We start from the raw sequence: 15,800 nt of genomic DNA on the forward strand, positions 1-15,800 counted from the left end.
TAATGCAACGTTGACTGGGCTGGGAATCTCACTTTAATGTCCAGATGCAGGATGTTCATGCTGTGAATGTGACCAACACCCTCGAGGATTTGTTGGATGTATGACTGAACCTGAAATAAGATGTAGAATATTAGTCAAAGTCAAAACATCATAACATTTTCAAGAAAAAATATCTAGTAGGGGAATAAATGTGAGCTTGTACCTCTTTCTCTGAGACTGATCCTCTTAGTAATAAATGATCCAGAAGTCCATGAGAACAGCAGCTACAGATGGCGTTAAAGAACACTTTACTATTAACAAATCAAACGTAACAGGCTAAACCCAACTGTGCAGAAAAATGAGTGGTCATGCTGTAATATTTAACAGGGAGGATACATTTCTGTAATCAGCACCAGAGTGCGTCTGGTGCAAAAGAAGTCCAGCAGACAGGCCACTCTGGGATGAGCCAGGCGGGAGAGCAGGTCTCTCTCCTGGAAGGCCCTCGTCCGAGTGCTGCTCCGCAGAGGCAGGAACTTGGCAGCAAAGACTTCACCTGTCCTTCTGTGGACTACACGCTTCACTACCCCAAACGTTCCCCTAAAAGAAAGGAAGATGATGGCAGTCAGGTCAGATCTTAGCAGACAGAGGTCATGGACAGCTTGGGCTATGTCAATATAATGTGCAGGTTCACCTTCCAATTTCCTCGTGGACATCATAGACAGAGAATAACTTCCTTCTCTTCCCCAGTTCCACCTCCCTCTCCTGACACTCCAGTGGGCCTGCACAGACATCACAGTAAAGATGTGAATAAGTGTAACTGCTGGGTGTAACGTTGCTGAGTGGACTGGCTTAGTGGAGGGACTGACGACTATACACTTATCTGACATGATTTATGACAATGATACACTGACCAATAACCCCTGGCGAGGTTTTGCAGTTAGACGTGACCTATGTCTACAATGCATGTTGTTATCTCACCTTCCTCGACTGTAAGCTGAGCCTGGCATGAGGCATGGCCAGAGTCGTTGTAGGCGAAGCAGGTGTATATGCTGCTGTCTTCACCCTCACAGCACCCTATGGTCAGTGAGCAACGGGCACCGTGCTGAACTATCTGCACATTCTCATTGGCTGCAAGCTCGTCTTCGTCCTCCAATCACAGAAAAAGAGTGTTAATATTTTTTTAATCTGCAAACTACAAACAGACTTTTGCATTGTGATCTCAGACAGAGAGGCAGACCCTTTGCGAGTGCAGTGCCATTTGGAAATCACTGATCTGCAGTGCTCTTACCTTGTACCACTGTATCGTAGGAGTAGGTCTTCCTGTGATGATGGCAGTAAATGTGGCTGTTTGGCCGGGTTCTACACACAGGTCCTCAGTGGACACCTGGACTGAAGGAGGAGCTGAACAGGAAATGAGATCACTTAGTGTGCATTCCTAATTTGATAGTAGTCATATTATATTTATCCTTCTGACAAGAATACCATCTGTGATCTCTTGCATTGCTTCTGAGGTGTAAATCTCCTCCTCCTCTTCCTCCAGGTAACGCAGAGGCTGCTGAGCTACGTTATCCATGGATGTGGCGGCAAGAACAGTCTCTTCAGTGTTACACTGTGCTCTGGATACAAAGACAGGGTAAAAGGAAAAGGTGATTATCAAATACTATTGTTCAGTCATAATGATGTAAAGTGACATTTTAAGATACTAAAAAACACTTATGTTTACTTTTTCACTATCCAGTTCTAATTTCAGAATTGCAAAACGGACTAATAAATTTAGACTTTTACCGACCATAGACAAATCTTTCAGGTTGTGGCTGATGCCAATTTTCTTCAAAGGAAGGAAAGGATGGTAAATACTTTTAGTTATAAGTTATAATTAACTTACTGTTCAGGGTATCCAGGAGGGAAAAGCATCTTGGCAATAGAGGTGGGGCTGAAGTCAGTCTGTAACCATTTCTTCACAAACGCAGTGGACCAGCCCTCTGAGTCTGCATCTATCAAAACCAAAATGTTACTCAGCAGGAATTCAAGGATCACATACTTCATATAGCTATATATTTTCTAACTATATTTTAAGGAAGTATCACTTTGTCTTGACTGTAATGTATGTATACTAAAACACAAGAAAAGTAAAAAAAAAAAAAAGTACATTACCTTACATACCACACGCAGTAATACTGCATTTCTTACCTCAGGACTTGAGGGTTTAACCTACTAACCCACCACATCAATAGGACGTGGGCTCATGCCCACTCCTGCACGGGCGTAAAGGGAACACCTGTCCAGCACATGACCATCTTGTGTTCGTAGGAGTGGGGAGTTAGCTGGGCATGCGTTGGCCAAGAAGAAAAAGGGGGAATGTTGAGTGGTTATTTGTTATCATGACAAGGATGACTTACATGGAACGGTCCATGTGAGGAACTTCCTGCTTTAGGACTAGTAGAGGGAAGATGGAGAAACATGTAGGTTATGGACAATGGAAAAACAAACATGGTGAACCAGTGTCCAAAAGCCAGAAAAAGTATACGTGAGTGAGAAAACTTTGTAGTCCATATAAAGTATATCATATGTCAAACTTCCACTGAACATGTCTGAATTCTATCATATATTCTATTATACTAGTTTCATTGCTGAACTTCTGTATGTGATAGAAGAGTAACTGTAAATTAATAGATAATGGCACAAACTGAAAATCACTTTCAATAATCTACTAGTGATACTTGCTATCTCTATATTTAAATTACTGCTGTTACTTATGGGACCTCAGTGTTGGGCTGACTTTTGGATGAGAACATGAGTCTAATGGAGGAAAATGATCAAGTCTGTTTCAATCCATGCCCTGTGTGGGAAGTGGAAACATGATGAAAAACACAAAATCATTCCAGACAATAAAATGTATCAGTGTCTTTTCATGGGTGAAAGGAATGCTGGGAAATTCAGTATGGTGTCTATGTTGAATGGTAGCCACTAGATCCCCCTGGGTTATGGCAAATAAAAGGCAGAGGTTTAAGTGCCTCACACTCAACATTAATAAGTAGAACAGATGGAGTGAGTGGTGACACAGATTCAGGACCAAAGAACAAAGGTTAGAACTGGTTATGTGTAGGTATTAGGACAGAGATGGTTTGAGATGTTCAAGTATGGGTTTAATGTAGCTGAGGTCATTGTAGCAGTCTGGGAGAGAGGTTAACCACTGACACTGACAGTCAGCTGAGACACAGACAGTGTGTACTTATGAAATATGATTCAAATGGAAACAGTAGTAAAATGAGAAATGAAAAGTAACACATACACGCAGTTTTATCTTGTACATACCACCAGAGTTAATAGTTGCTATTTGCATTTGTTGTGCCATGCTACTACTTATTCTCTCTGTTTCACATTTTAGGCATTCATCTAGAGGCCATGCTCTGTGCCATAAGCCCAGGGGGTCTGGTGACATCTGGTGTGAAATGGATAAAAGAAAAATGTGAGTAAAATCTCTAAAAAATGGTGTAAACTTGATAGAATGGATGAATGGTAGTGGTTGATAGTGGTAACTGATGCAAATTGTTGCAGTTTGGAGAGTGAAGAGGAGTCACATGATGTGATGCAGAAAGGGTGACGGGATCTGAAGTGACACTGGACAATGGCATGTGCTTCATCCCTTCTCAAACACAGCTGAGCCAGTGAGAGAGTGGACGAAAACCCTGTTGCTGGTTTCCATCGTGTGTGGAGGATATTTACCTTCAGCAGCTCTGCCAGTCCTACCTTTAGGAGGTAAGTCCTGTGGTTGGTCGTTCTCGATGTCAGTCGGTGGTACGTAAGCAGGGCACAAGCCTGCCTTGCACTTAACGCAGCCAAGCTCATTCCAAAGCTAAACAAAACAAAATATTTGACATACTGAATCTTAAAAGAAGATACTCTCTGACACCAATGATGTTAATTATGTTAATACGGTGTTCGTATTATCGATAATGGATTTATACCTCACACTCATACTGTCCAATATCTGCCTCTGTGGCACTGATGACCGTCAGACACAAGATTCCACTTCGAGCATCATTCAAGATCAAATACTTTTGCTTGTCAGTCAGCTCTCTACCATCTTTCAACCACCTGCCAAACCCAAGGGTGGACATGTTTGACAAGTTCACATTACAGCCAACGTGATCACAGTGCATCATCTTTCTTGTCATACCTGACTCGTGGTAAAGGAGTACTGAGTGTGGAACAAGTGAACTGGATATCCTCTCCTTCTATCAGACAAGCACTTTCAAGTCGACTCACAAATCTGGGTGGAGCTGCAAAGAAGAACATATACATTAATTTGCCATCAATGTCCAGATAATTCAAAATCGGCCAATAAAGGCTGTTATAGTAACAGAGGTAATGGAAATATTAGAAGCAGCAGCAGTGGTAGCAGATGTAATAGTACTAGTAGATCTAATAGTTGTACTCAAGTGGCTCAGTTGTATCCACAGACTCACCCTGGACCACAACCTTAGCCAGAGTACCAGCAGTGCCCATGGAGCTCGTAGCATAGCACGTGTACTGTCCAGAGTCCTCTGCAGTGAGACTGTCCAGGATGAGACTGCAGGTGCCGAACCGGTCTGCTGTGATGATGTGACGGGGGTCATCCTCCAGAGGGAGACCATCTGTGAAGCAGATATCAGATTCTAACTGCGAAACTATGACTTCTTGTTTTGGTGTACATACAGTGGAAAGTTAAAAATGTATACATATTTTCAAAAGCCTTTTCTGACCTTTTAGCCATGTGACCACTGGTTTGGGGGATCCTGTGACTTTGCATGTCAGTTTAATTGTCTGTCCTATCTTTGTGGTGCAGTCAGACAACAGTGACTCGAACACTGGTGGGCCTGTTGACAGAATACAGAAATACAGAAATGACACATGAAGCATATGTTTGTCATTGAAGTGTTGCGACCCTCAACAACTCAAGAAAAAATAAAGTGTCAAACTTTACCTGGTGTTCACTTTTACTTACTGTTAGTGGGCAGGCTGGAGCGTTGCTGGAGCTCCTTCAGGTCCTTGAGCCAGGGGAGTTTAGCCAGTGTGGAGCGGCCCTGCAGTGTGTACCTCCGCACCGAGCCCCTATGCTCATGCCACAACCCCCAAGACTTCTCATCTCCACCCACAGACTCCTTTATTTCCACATCATTCAGCTGGGTAGATCACAAAAAATGAAGAAGAGAAGGACCAGAGAGTGGGAGGGTGAGGCCAAAATTGTCTTTTTGTATTGTCTAACATACACAAGTAGACTTAGTCAGAAAACAAGAGAGCTGATGTTACCTTCATTTTGTTCTTGAAGGTGTAGGTGTCACTGTTCATGCGGGTGTCTCTTTTCAGTTTACACAGCACAATACACTCCTTGAAGAGAAAGACTTGTCTCTGATGCCCTCTAGAGGCCGTTTTAATTTCTGGAGATTCCTCCCACACTGTGAAGACTCCCTGGAGAGAGGAAGGCAAGTGAAGACCGTATGATGACCATATGTGACTCAGGATGAGAGCCTGATCTTGAATTCATAATGAAAACATGTAGTTACCTGTCGCACAGGCTCGCCCAGGGCAGTCAGAGGAGCTGGGTAGTTCTCGATGAGGGACACCTGGTGCAGGTTGTCCGACCTCCAGGGTAGACAGGACACCATGGAGAAGGCATCCTCTAACAGACAGCAGCTCTGACCACTTCTGGCTTTGTTCTTGATTAACTCCTGCCAATTTTCATACAAAAACAAAATGTAGTCTATGAACTTGTACACAAATTTGTAAAGAAAACTGTATGCTGACCTTTAGTAAAGCCTGGTAGGTTTGAATCCTCTCCACTGGCCGTTGGAGGAAGGTGAGGACATCCATTACAGGTGCATCTGGCTTACCAGATTCTGTTAATTCCTGAGGCGGAATGGGCAATATATAAAAAAAAGGACATTAGATCAGTGCAATAAAGCTGCGACTCAGCATGTTAAATGTTTAAATCCAAACCGATTTTGTGATTACTTTGAAATACTGCTGCATGGCCTTGTCAGTGATGCAGGCTTCTGCTTGTGCTTGTCCCACCATGTAGTGAAGATACCTCTCAAAGTCTTCAGTGTGCTTGACCAGGTGCATGGCCACATCATCATCTGTGGCACAGCCTTTCAGACCAGGAAGAATGGACCTGAAATTAAAGTAGTGGGGTGCAGGGTCAGTAGAAAAAGACACAACGCATAAGGACACTGGAAAACAGAAAACTATAAATCAATTACACACAATATACATACATGCGTACATTTCTTGTTAGTGCATGTGTATTACCTCTCATGCAGAGAAACAATGTCCTTAATATTCCTGAAAATGATCTCTTTCTGGTTGAGGATGTTGATGGGGATCTGGCGACTGGAGTCCAGATAACTCAGCTGGTGAGAGGTGAACATCTTCATCTCCTTCACAAACTCCTCCTCTCCATCAATCAGGCCTTGGACCAGTTGGCTAAAGAAAGAGGCAGTTTCATTCAGACATGAATCAGCAGACTTCCAAATATAACTGCCCAAGGACATGTAGGATATAGGGATACTATATTCATATCGTATCATGCCTAGTGACATTCCTCCCACTTTACTTAAAAATTGCAGAATATCAGACCTTAGAGCTCTCCTGTACTCTTCTCCTGTAGACCCTATTCCATCAAGATCTTCTTGAGGTGCTCTCATTTGTGGGAAAGTGTCCTGTTCAAAACAACATTCATGTATTTGTTATTAAAATCACTTTCATTTTTCATTACGTAATGAATTTAACGTCCCTCTTGACAGCAAAAAAAATAGAAAACTCAAATGGCCAGTGTTGACTCAGCACCGGAGCTGACATCTAGATTTATACATCTTACCTTTCTCTTCTTCTCCAGGTAGGCTGGACATACCCAGCCCTGTCGAGCAGGGTTGGTTTTGGTGGGTTTGGTCCTCACCAGCCATCTGTCAGGATGAACAGAGTCCAGGACCTCTACAAACTGGCCCTCCTTCAGAATAAAACTTTCCTTATTTCCACTGTTAGGACTGCAGTCAGCTCGAGCCACATACATTTCAAATGTCTGAGGGGGAGAAATAAGCACATATATTACATATTTTAGAGACTTAATCAAATCACATTTGTTACATTAACGTTCATAGAACACACAGAGTAGGTCCATAAATATAGTATACAGTATACATCCAAGATAGGGCAAAATATGCAAGAAGTACCTCTTGTCTATCCTCTTCCCCCTCTGACTCTGATCCAGAGACAGTACTAGCTAAGGGCGTGTGGGCCCGATGGTGCTTTGGAGATGGCGTCCTCATCCTGCCTTCATGAGCCCCTATAAATTAGGGAGGAAGTCAGCTCTAGTGTACTTGATGTAAAACTAAAGATGTAGTAATGGAAAGACAAACAACAATGCAGAAAATCAATGTCTCTTACCTTTGACCTTCAGTAGTTTCTTAGGTGGATGTGGAGCAGCTGTCTCTTCTTTTTCATCCTTTGGAGACACTTGGTCTTCTGGTTTTGGTACTTCCCTGTGTCAATATTAAAAAATATTTGGAGTATGAGCACAAAATACACAAGTAGTGATGAAATTCAGATGACAAGACACATCTTTTCCTCCGCACTCTGACCTTGGTACAATGGGGCCAGTTTCAACTGGTTCCATAATGTCAGGAGCTGTATCGTAATCAGAGGGACTTGACACTGTTGAAAACAGAAAATTATATGTACTATATTGTAGATATCCAGTCAAGCAGTCATATATTTTTGTTGTTACATTAAGGGTATAAGTGAGTTACTCACTGGAGCTGGCAGCAATGAGTGATGATCCTCTCCTCTCTTGTGGACTCATTGGTGTATCTTGCTCTGTCAGGTTGTAGGCCTCCCACAGGGAGATGGTCACACTTTCTACGTAGTTCGCAGTATCTGCAGCTGAAGTGGGTATCTGTGCTTGAGTCTGAGGCAGATTCTGAGTTGGTGTTTTGGCCTGAACCTCAGGCTTTGTCGGGGCAAGTTGCAGAGGAGTTATTGCTGCAAGGGGCGGGTGTACAGGTTTCTGGGCAGTGTGAGCAGGCTGCTGAGGCTGCACCACTGTTATGTTTCCGTTGTAGGAGGTCACACCAAACTTATTCACCACCTCACAGGTATAGATTCCACCGTCACTGGTGGTCAGGTTTTTGATCACCAGTGTGCACACACCATGCTCTGTGGTCTCAATACGGCAGCGGTGGTCACTGACAACTTGATGGCCATTTTTCAGCCAGCGCACTGTGCTGGGTTTTCCCTCTACAATACACACTAAAGTGACTGTACCATGAAGATCTGCACTCTGGTTCTTAAACACCTCTTTAAAGACAGGTCGCATTTCTTTGCGGGTTTTGTAGCCTTTAAAGGCAGCCTGGATCTTGACAGCAGCCTCTTGCATTTGTGGTTCATCCTCAATGCTGATGTCAGTCTCCGGAGGAACATCCTTGGACGGTTGTCTCTTCTGGAGCACATTAATTGGAGGAGGACTAGAGGGTTGAGTTTGCCTGTCAGTATAAGAGCTGACGGGCAGGACCTTGCTGTGGTCTGCTGGTATCTCGATCAAAGCCTCTGAGAAAGTTTCATCTTCAGAAATATAGAGAAGGGGAACATCTTCTGCCATTTTTACTGTCTGTTTATGTTCCTCCCTTCTCATTGGCTCAACTGCCAGTTTAATTTCCTGGTCAACTTCAGGTTCTTTTCTCATGGGTTTTACTGGTTGTTTGATCAGCTGTTTGGTGTTTGTGTCTTTCTCTGCAGTTTTCACAGGTTTTATTTTCCCATCTATCTCACTGTCTGTTGTTATTGACTGTTTCCTCTCAAATATGGGTTTCTCTTTAGCCTCTTTTTCCACAGGGCTTATCAACTCTTTCACTGGCTGATCATCTGTTGTTTTCACCACAACTTCAGTCAGCTCTTGTCCTTCTTGATCCGTCTCTGTGTCCCTTGATAATTGCTTTTCCATTCCCCCCTTTGCTTTGCTCCTCATCCTCATAGGTGGTTTTGGAGGGACAAAATCAGCCTCTCTCTCTGAAGGCTTTTCTTGTTGTTCCACTGACTGTTTGTCCCTGAGATTTACAGATGACACTTGTTTAAATGGCTTTTTCTCTCTCTCTGCCTCTGTGGGCACTTGTTGTTGCACATAGTCCTTGTCTTCTGCACTTTGCTTTACTGTAGACTTTACATCTTGTTCCCTTGTTGTTTCTTTTGCAATTAACTTTTCTTGTGGTTTCAAATGCCCCTTTTCATCCTCACTGGTCTGTGTTCCTGGATGTTTCACCTTCTTCTCAACTTCACTTGTTTTCTCGAAGGGCTTTCCTGGTTGTTCTAAGCTCTGTTCAACTTCATTTTCCATTTCCGGACAAATCAATATTTGTTTCTTTTGTTTAGCCACAGCGTCACCCAGAATCCTCTCTGACTGATTTACTTTAAGGCCAGCTTCAATTGATTCCTCCAAATTCATTTCTTGTTGTCTTTTCTCCAGGAAAACTTCATTGTCGATTTCCAGAGACCTACCTGGCTCTTCGACCTTCATGTCAATCCTGCCATCCTTCTCCAGTAATCTCACTGATTTATCAGCTTTCTCGTGTTCCTCGCTGTCTTTCTCTTTATTCCTCTCCAGTTGTGTTATATTCTGTACAACATTTAAGTCTTTCTCCACAGGCTTTACAGGTTGGATTCCTTTTTGGGCTTCATTATTCTCCTTCACCACACACTGTTTTAGATCTAACACTGGCTCCACATCTTTTTCTGAATTTGTAATAGGTAATGCTTTCCTGTTAATTCTCTTTTTGGGCTCTGGTGGCACAGGTTTGGCCTCTGGGAGGCCAGGCTTCTCGTTCTCTGGAGTAGAAGTTGTTTTGGAAGCAGCGCCCTTCGATCGAGGTAATAATGTTGGCGGTTCTGCCTTTGGTGGAGTAGGTTGTAGTTCTAGGCAAGAGAATGATAAAAAAATATATAGACAACTTATTTATGTGAGGTGGAAGTTGGACAAAAAATAACTAAACTCATTTTGTTCCTGTAACTTTGCCATTTGGATATCAAGATTCACAAACCTTTCACTGACACAGTCGCAATGGTCTCTGCACTTCCTGCTTGGCATGTGTAGCTGCCACTGTCCTCTGGTTTGAGCTCCTTGATGTGGAGCTGGAGAAGGCAGCCATCTTGTTTCATCTCATACTTCTTGGTTGCTCTCAGCGGCAGCTTGTTCTTCTTCCATTGCACTGACAGCCCAGGTTTGGACACCTCACAAGACAGGGAGACTGTACCTCCCTCCTCAGCATCTATACTTTGTAAGTTCTTCTTGAAGAATGGGGGAAGCTCTGAGAAACATTGTCATAAAGAGGGGGAAACTGTCTTTAGTGTGTCTTTTCCATAATAGAAATAGTGCCTAAGACATTATGTGTCTATTTACATGTGCTTACATGGTGGATGGGTGGTAATTACTTTGTTACAACTTACAATGAGACCCAGAGAGTTCAGTGAATCACAAGACAGTACTAAACTGGCATTACTTTTCTGTGGCTTGAGAGTATATGGTAAAATTTGCCTAACACATAGCCAAATGGACACACCTTTCACTGACACATTTGCACTGGTCTCTGCACTTCCAGCTTGGCATGTGTAGCTGCCACTGTCCTCAGGTTTGAGCTCCTTAATGTGCAGCTGGAGGAGGCAGCCGTCCTGCTTCATCTCATACTTCCTGTTTGCTCTCAGTGGCAACTTGTTCTTCGTCCATTGCACCAACAGCCCAGGTTTTGACAGCTCACAGTACAGGGAAGCTGTACCTCCTTCCTCAGCCTCCACATTTTGTAAGTTCTTGTGGAAAAATGGAGCGAGCTCTAGGTAGGTAGCACACAGCAGACCAAAATATTATTCAAGACAGCGCATGGTAAGATGCCAAATAAGATCGATAAATATGTATTTAGTTTTCATGGTTTGATTCTGCTTGATAGGTGAGTTTACTACACTGGAAAATCAGTCCAGACAGTCAATCATGTTTAAGTATACCCTCCTATCATAAGATGAAAAAAACCCAAAAAACAATACATACACTTAAACACCAACAAACACACACCTTTCACTGTCACAGTTGCACTGGTCTCTGCACTTCCTGCTTGGCATGTGTAGCTGCCACTGTCCTCTGGTTTGAGCTCCTTGATGTGGAGCTGGAGGAGGCAGCCATCTTGTTTCATCTCGTACTTTCTGTTGGCTCTTAGTGGTAGTCCATTCTTCTTCCATTGCACTGACAGCCTAGGTTTGGACACCTCACAGGACAGGGAGACTGTACCTCCCTCCTCAGTCTGTATGCTTTGTAATTCTTTGTTGAAGAATGGAACAAGCTCTGCAAAAACAAGTATACATTGGAAAACAATTTCATTGCATGATTAACAGCAGGAAGAGCAAACACTAAATTGTTTACTGCCAAATTCACACACCTTTCACTGTCACAGTTGCAGTGGTCTCTGCACTTCCTGCTTGGCATGTGTAGCTGCCACTGTCCTCAGGTTTGAGATCCTTGATGTGAAGCTGAAGGAGGCAGCCATCTTGTTTTATTTCATACTTCCTGCTGGCTCTCAATGGCAATCTATTCTTCTTCCACTGAACTGACACTCCAGGTCTGGACACCTCACAGTACAGAGAGGCCGTCTCTCCATCTTCACCCTCCACGTTTTGTAATTCTTTGTTGAAGAATGGAGCGAGCTCTGCAAAAACAGGTATGGAAATTTAAAAAACATACAAAACAGTTTGTCTTGTGTTGTTAAAAGCATGAAGAGCAAACACAAAATAGTTCACTGCCAAATTCACACACCTTTCACTGTCACAGTTGCACTGGTCTCTGCACTTCCTGCTTGACATGTGTAGCTGCCACTGTCCTCAGGTTTGAGCTCCTTGATGTGGAGCTGGAGGATGCAGCCATCTTGTTTCATCTCATACTTCCTGCTTGGTCTTAATGGCAGCTTGTTCTTCTTCCATTGTATTGACAGCCCAGGTTTGGACACCTCACAGCACAGAGAGGCTGAACCTTCTTCCTCAGCCTTCACATTCTGCAATTCCTTCTTGAAAAATGGTGGATGTTCTGGGAAAGATAAGAGGGTTGGAGTGGACAAATAAGAGATTAAGATTAGTGCTGACACTGTAACATTTGCCATGTAAATCTCCAAATGCACACACCTTTTACTGTCACAGTCGCACTGGTCTCTGTACTTCCAGCTTGGCATGTGTAGCTGCCACTGTCCTCAGGTTTGAGCTCCTTAATGTGCAGCTGGAGGAGGCAGCCATCTTGTTTCATCTCATACTTCCTGTTTGCTCTCAGTGGCAGCTTGTTCTTCTTCCATTGCACTGACACTCCAGGCTTAGACAGCTCACAGCACAGGGAGGCTGTACCTTCTTCCTCAGCATCCACACTTACCAAGTCTTTCTTGAAGAATGCAGGGAGCTCTGGGAAAATAGGCAAGAAAAAACAACATTACACATCTACAATGTAAAGAGAACAATGCTCTCTACTTTCTGTGTTCTTTTTTTTTTTTTAAATAGTACCCATTTTCTACGTGGTTGGGCTTATAATATAATGTAGGTAGGATAACATTGCACCTACCAGATAGATCAGAGACAAGAGCAAAGTGTATAATAAACTGCATGCAGCTGTAACACTAAAATGTTCCGATACAGACACAATTATTCAAATGGACACACCTTTCACTGACACAGTTGCACTGGTCTCTGCACTTCCTGCTTGGCATGTGTAGCTGCCACTGTCCTCTGGTTTGAGCTCCTTGATGTGGAGCTGAAGGAGGCAGCCATCTTGTTTCATCTCATACTTCCTGTTTGCTCTCAGTGGCATCTTATTCTTCTTCCACTGCACCAGCAATCCAGGTTTAGACGCCTCACAATACAGAGAGGCTGTCCCTCCCTCCTCACCCTCTACACTTTGTAATTCTTTGTTGAAGAATGGCGTGAGCTCTGCAGAAATAGATATGGATTGGAAAAAAAACTTACAAAACAATCTTGTTGTGTGATTAAACTCAAGCAGAGCAAACACAAAATAGTTCACTGCCAAATGCACACACCTTTCACTGTCACAGTCGCACTGGTCTCTGCACTTCCAGCTTGGCATGTGTAGCTGCCACTGTCCTCTGGTTTGAGCTCCTTGATGTGGAGCTGGAGGAGGCAGCCATCTTGTTTCATCTCATACTTCCTGTTTGCTCTTAGTGGCAGCTTGTTCTTCTTCCATTGCACCAACACTCCAGGTTTAGACAGCTCACAGCACAGGGAGGCTATACCTTCTTCCTCAGCCTCCACACTTACCAAGTCTTTCTTGAAGAATGGAGGAAGCTCTGTAAAATAGGCAAGAAAAAACATTATACATCAACAATGTAAAAGCAACAGTTTGAACAGATTGAAACCTTAGCAGAACAGAATTTGTTACTACTTTTTATGTTCTTTTTTTTTTTAAACTACCTATATTCTAAGACAGTGGGCTTATAAAATAGTATAGAAAGGATAACATAGTGACTACCAGATATATCAGAGACAACAGGAAATTGTTGAACAATAAACTGCATGCAGTTGTAACACTGAAATGTTTTGATACAGTGAGAATCATCCAAATTCATGCACCTTTCACTGTCACAGTTGCACTGGTCTCTGCACTTCCTGCTTGACATGTGTAGCTGCCACTGTCCTCAGGTTTGAGCTCCTTGATGTGGAGCTGGAGGATGCAGCCATCTTGTTTCATCTCATACTTCCTGCTTGGTCTTAATGGCAGCTTGTTCTTCTTCCATTGTATTGACAGCCCAGGTTTGGACACCTCACAGCACAGAGAGGCTGAACCTTCTTCCTCAGCCTTCACATTCTGCAATTCCTTCTTGAAAAATGGTGGGTGCTCTGGGAAAGATAAGAGGGTTGGAGTGGACAAATAAGAGATTAAGATTAGTGCTGACACTGTAACATTTGCCATGTAAATCTCCAAATGCACACACCTTTTACTGTCACAGTTGCACTGGTCTCTGCACTTCCTGCTTGACATGTGTAGCTGCCACTGTCCTCAGGTTTGAGCTCCTTGATGTGGAGCTGGAGAAGGCAGCCATCTTGTTTCATCTCGTACTTCCTGTTTGCTCTCAGAGGTAGTCTGTTCCTCTTCCATTGCACTGCTACTCCAGGTTTAGACAGCTCACAGGACAGGGAGGCTGTACCTTCTTCCTCAGCATCCACACTTCTTAATTCTTTCTTGAAGAATGGAGGGAGCTCTGGGAGAAGGGGGATGGGTGGGACAAAAATTATACATCTTCACCATGTCACCACAAAATAGTCATTTGTTATAACAGTGGATGCAGTATTTGCATTTCAAAGCAGGTTCAGACAATCATAGGAAACTAATTGAACGGTACCATACTTGACACTGGTATGTGGGCTTGACTGCATACAGTACTGACACCAAAATGTACTGATTAAGTTACATTTTGGGACATTTGGGTGAGAAATGCTATGCTGGGAAATGTAAAGACTTTCAGAAAGTTCACACAATCACAGGAAAATTAAAAAATACCTTAACTGACAAATATGCTACATTTCTGTCTGAGAGTTTGCTGATACAGTAAAATCTGCTATGCACATATCCAGCTTCACACACCTTTCACTGTCACAGACGCAGTGGTCTCTGCGCTGCCTGCTTGGCATGTGTAGCTGCCACTGTCCTCAGGTTTGAGATCCTTGATGTGGAGCTGGAGGAGGCAGCCATCTTGTTTCATCTCATACTTTCTGCTGGCTCTTAGCAGCAGTGTGCTCTTCTTCCACTGAATCGGCACTCCGAGCTTAGACAGCTCACAGTACAGAGAGGCTGAACCTCCCTCCTCAACTTCCACGCTCTGCAATTCTTCCTGAAAGAATGGAGGGAGCTCTGAGAGAATAGGAGAAAAAGAAGAAGACTTGGAGACATTTGCTGTAATAAGAACATTTCATAGTATAATTTTATAAATCTAATTGCTGTGCAAAGAAAGTAATTAGAATTCTAAGCAAAGAAGAAAAAAAAGGTAAATTTCACAGTATCTACTTTGATCAGAAATATAACTTCAATCCACCTCCTAAAAGAGACACTAATTCCATTTTACCTGTTACGGTTAGTTTGGCACTGGTTTGCACATCTCCTGTATCACAGGAGTATATGCCAGTATCCATGGGCTCCACATCGTAGATAAGCAGCAGGTTGACTTTTCCCTCCTTGCGCAGCTCATATTTATCACCATTGCAAAGAGGAATGTGGTTGCGTCTCCAGGTAACCGCTGAGGTAAAGTCAGAGATTGTGCAGGACAAAGTGGCTGTCTCTCCTTCCATAATCACAACGTCTTTCGGCTTCTCCTCAAACAAAACTAGAATTTGAAATCACATATAACTTTAGAATGAGAATGACATGAACAGAGGAGATATACTTTGTTTGAATAAGTGGAACATTGTGTGGAAACTGATCTGTATTCCTACAACTGTATTTCTACTCTATATCTCTTGTGTCTCTGCCTCACCTTTGGGCTTGGGTACCACTAGCAGACGTGCAGAGGTCCTCTCCTCTCCGATCACAAATGCCACGGTACCCGTCTCCTCGGGTGTCGTCATGGTGAGGACCAGTCGGTGCCGGCGACCCTGGCACGTCATCTGGTTCATCTCGTTCTTCTGCAGAGGGCTGGAACCGAGCCACCACACACCTTCACTCACGTCTGCATGGCTCAGCTCGCACACAAACACTGCGTCCTCTCCCGCTGTCACTGTCACATCCTGAAGCTGTGTAACGATCCGCACACGCTCTGTGGAGGAAG

The 15,800-nt window shown here is 43.4% G+C and overlaps 1 protein-coding gene across 1 annotated transcript in view; it reads right to left on the bottom strand.

Annotated features, from left to right (window-relative positions):
• The window catches only part of obscna (obscurin, cytoskeletal calmodulin and titin-interacting RhoGEF a), a 35,949-nt gene that overhangs the window by 7,679 nt on the left and 12,470 nt on the right, over positions 1-15,800 (bottom strand). Inside the window, 38 exon segments of the mRNA XM_051077243.1 lie at positions 33-110; positions 203-263; positions 376-576; positions 671-758; positions 958-1,126; positions 1,268-1,380; positions 1,462-1,595; positions 1,865-1,973; positions 3,730-3,835; positions 3,948-4,077; positions 4,160-4,262; positions 4,449-4,616; positions 4,725-4,838; positions 4,967-5,144; positions 5,272-5,430; positions 5,526-5,690; positions 5,767-5,868; positions 5,974-6,133; positions 6,271-6,444; positions 6,598-6,680; positions 6,839-7,039; positions 7,191-7,303; positions 7,405-7,499; positions 7,599-7,671; positions 7,771-9,921; positions 10,047-10,313; positions 10,566-10,832; positions 11,069-11,335; positions 11,430-11,696; positions 11,804-12,070; positions 12,166-12,432; positions 12,688-12,954; positions 13,062-13,328; positions 13,612-13,878; positions 13,974-14,240; positions 14,624-14,890; positions 15,102-15,359; positions 15,510-15,788. Of these exon segments, the coding sequence (XP_050933200.1) occupies positions 33-110; positions 203-263; positions 376-576; positions 671-758; positions 958-1,126; positions 1,268-1,380; positions 1,462-1,595; positions 1,865-1,973; positions 3,730-3,835; positions 3,948-4,077; positions 4,160-4,262; positions 4,449-4,616; positions 4,725-4,838; positions 4,967-5,144; positions 5,272-5,430; positions 5,526-5,690; positions 5,767-5,868; positions 5,974-6,133; positions 6,271-6,444; positions 6,598-6,680; positions 6,839-7,039; positions 7,191-7,303; positions 7,405-7,499; positions 7,599-7,671; positions 7,771-9,921; positions 10,047-10,313; positions 10,566-10,832; positions 11,069-11,335; positions 11,430-11,696; positions 11,804-12,070; positions 12,166-12,432; positions 12,688-12,954; positions 13,062-13,328; positions 13,612-13,878; positions 13,974-14,240; positions 14,624-14,890; positions 15,102-15,359; positions 15,510-15,788 (8,702 nt within the window).

This window comes from Lates calcarifer, linkage group LG17, assembly GCF_001640805.2.
Source record: "Lates calcarifer isolate ASB-BC8 linkage group LG17, TLL_Latcal_v3, whole genome shotgun sequence".
NCBI lineage: Eukaryota > Metazoa > Chordata > Actinopteri > Centropomidae > Lates > Lates calcarifer.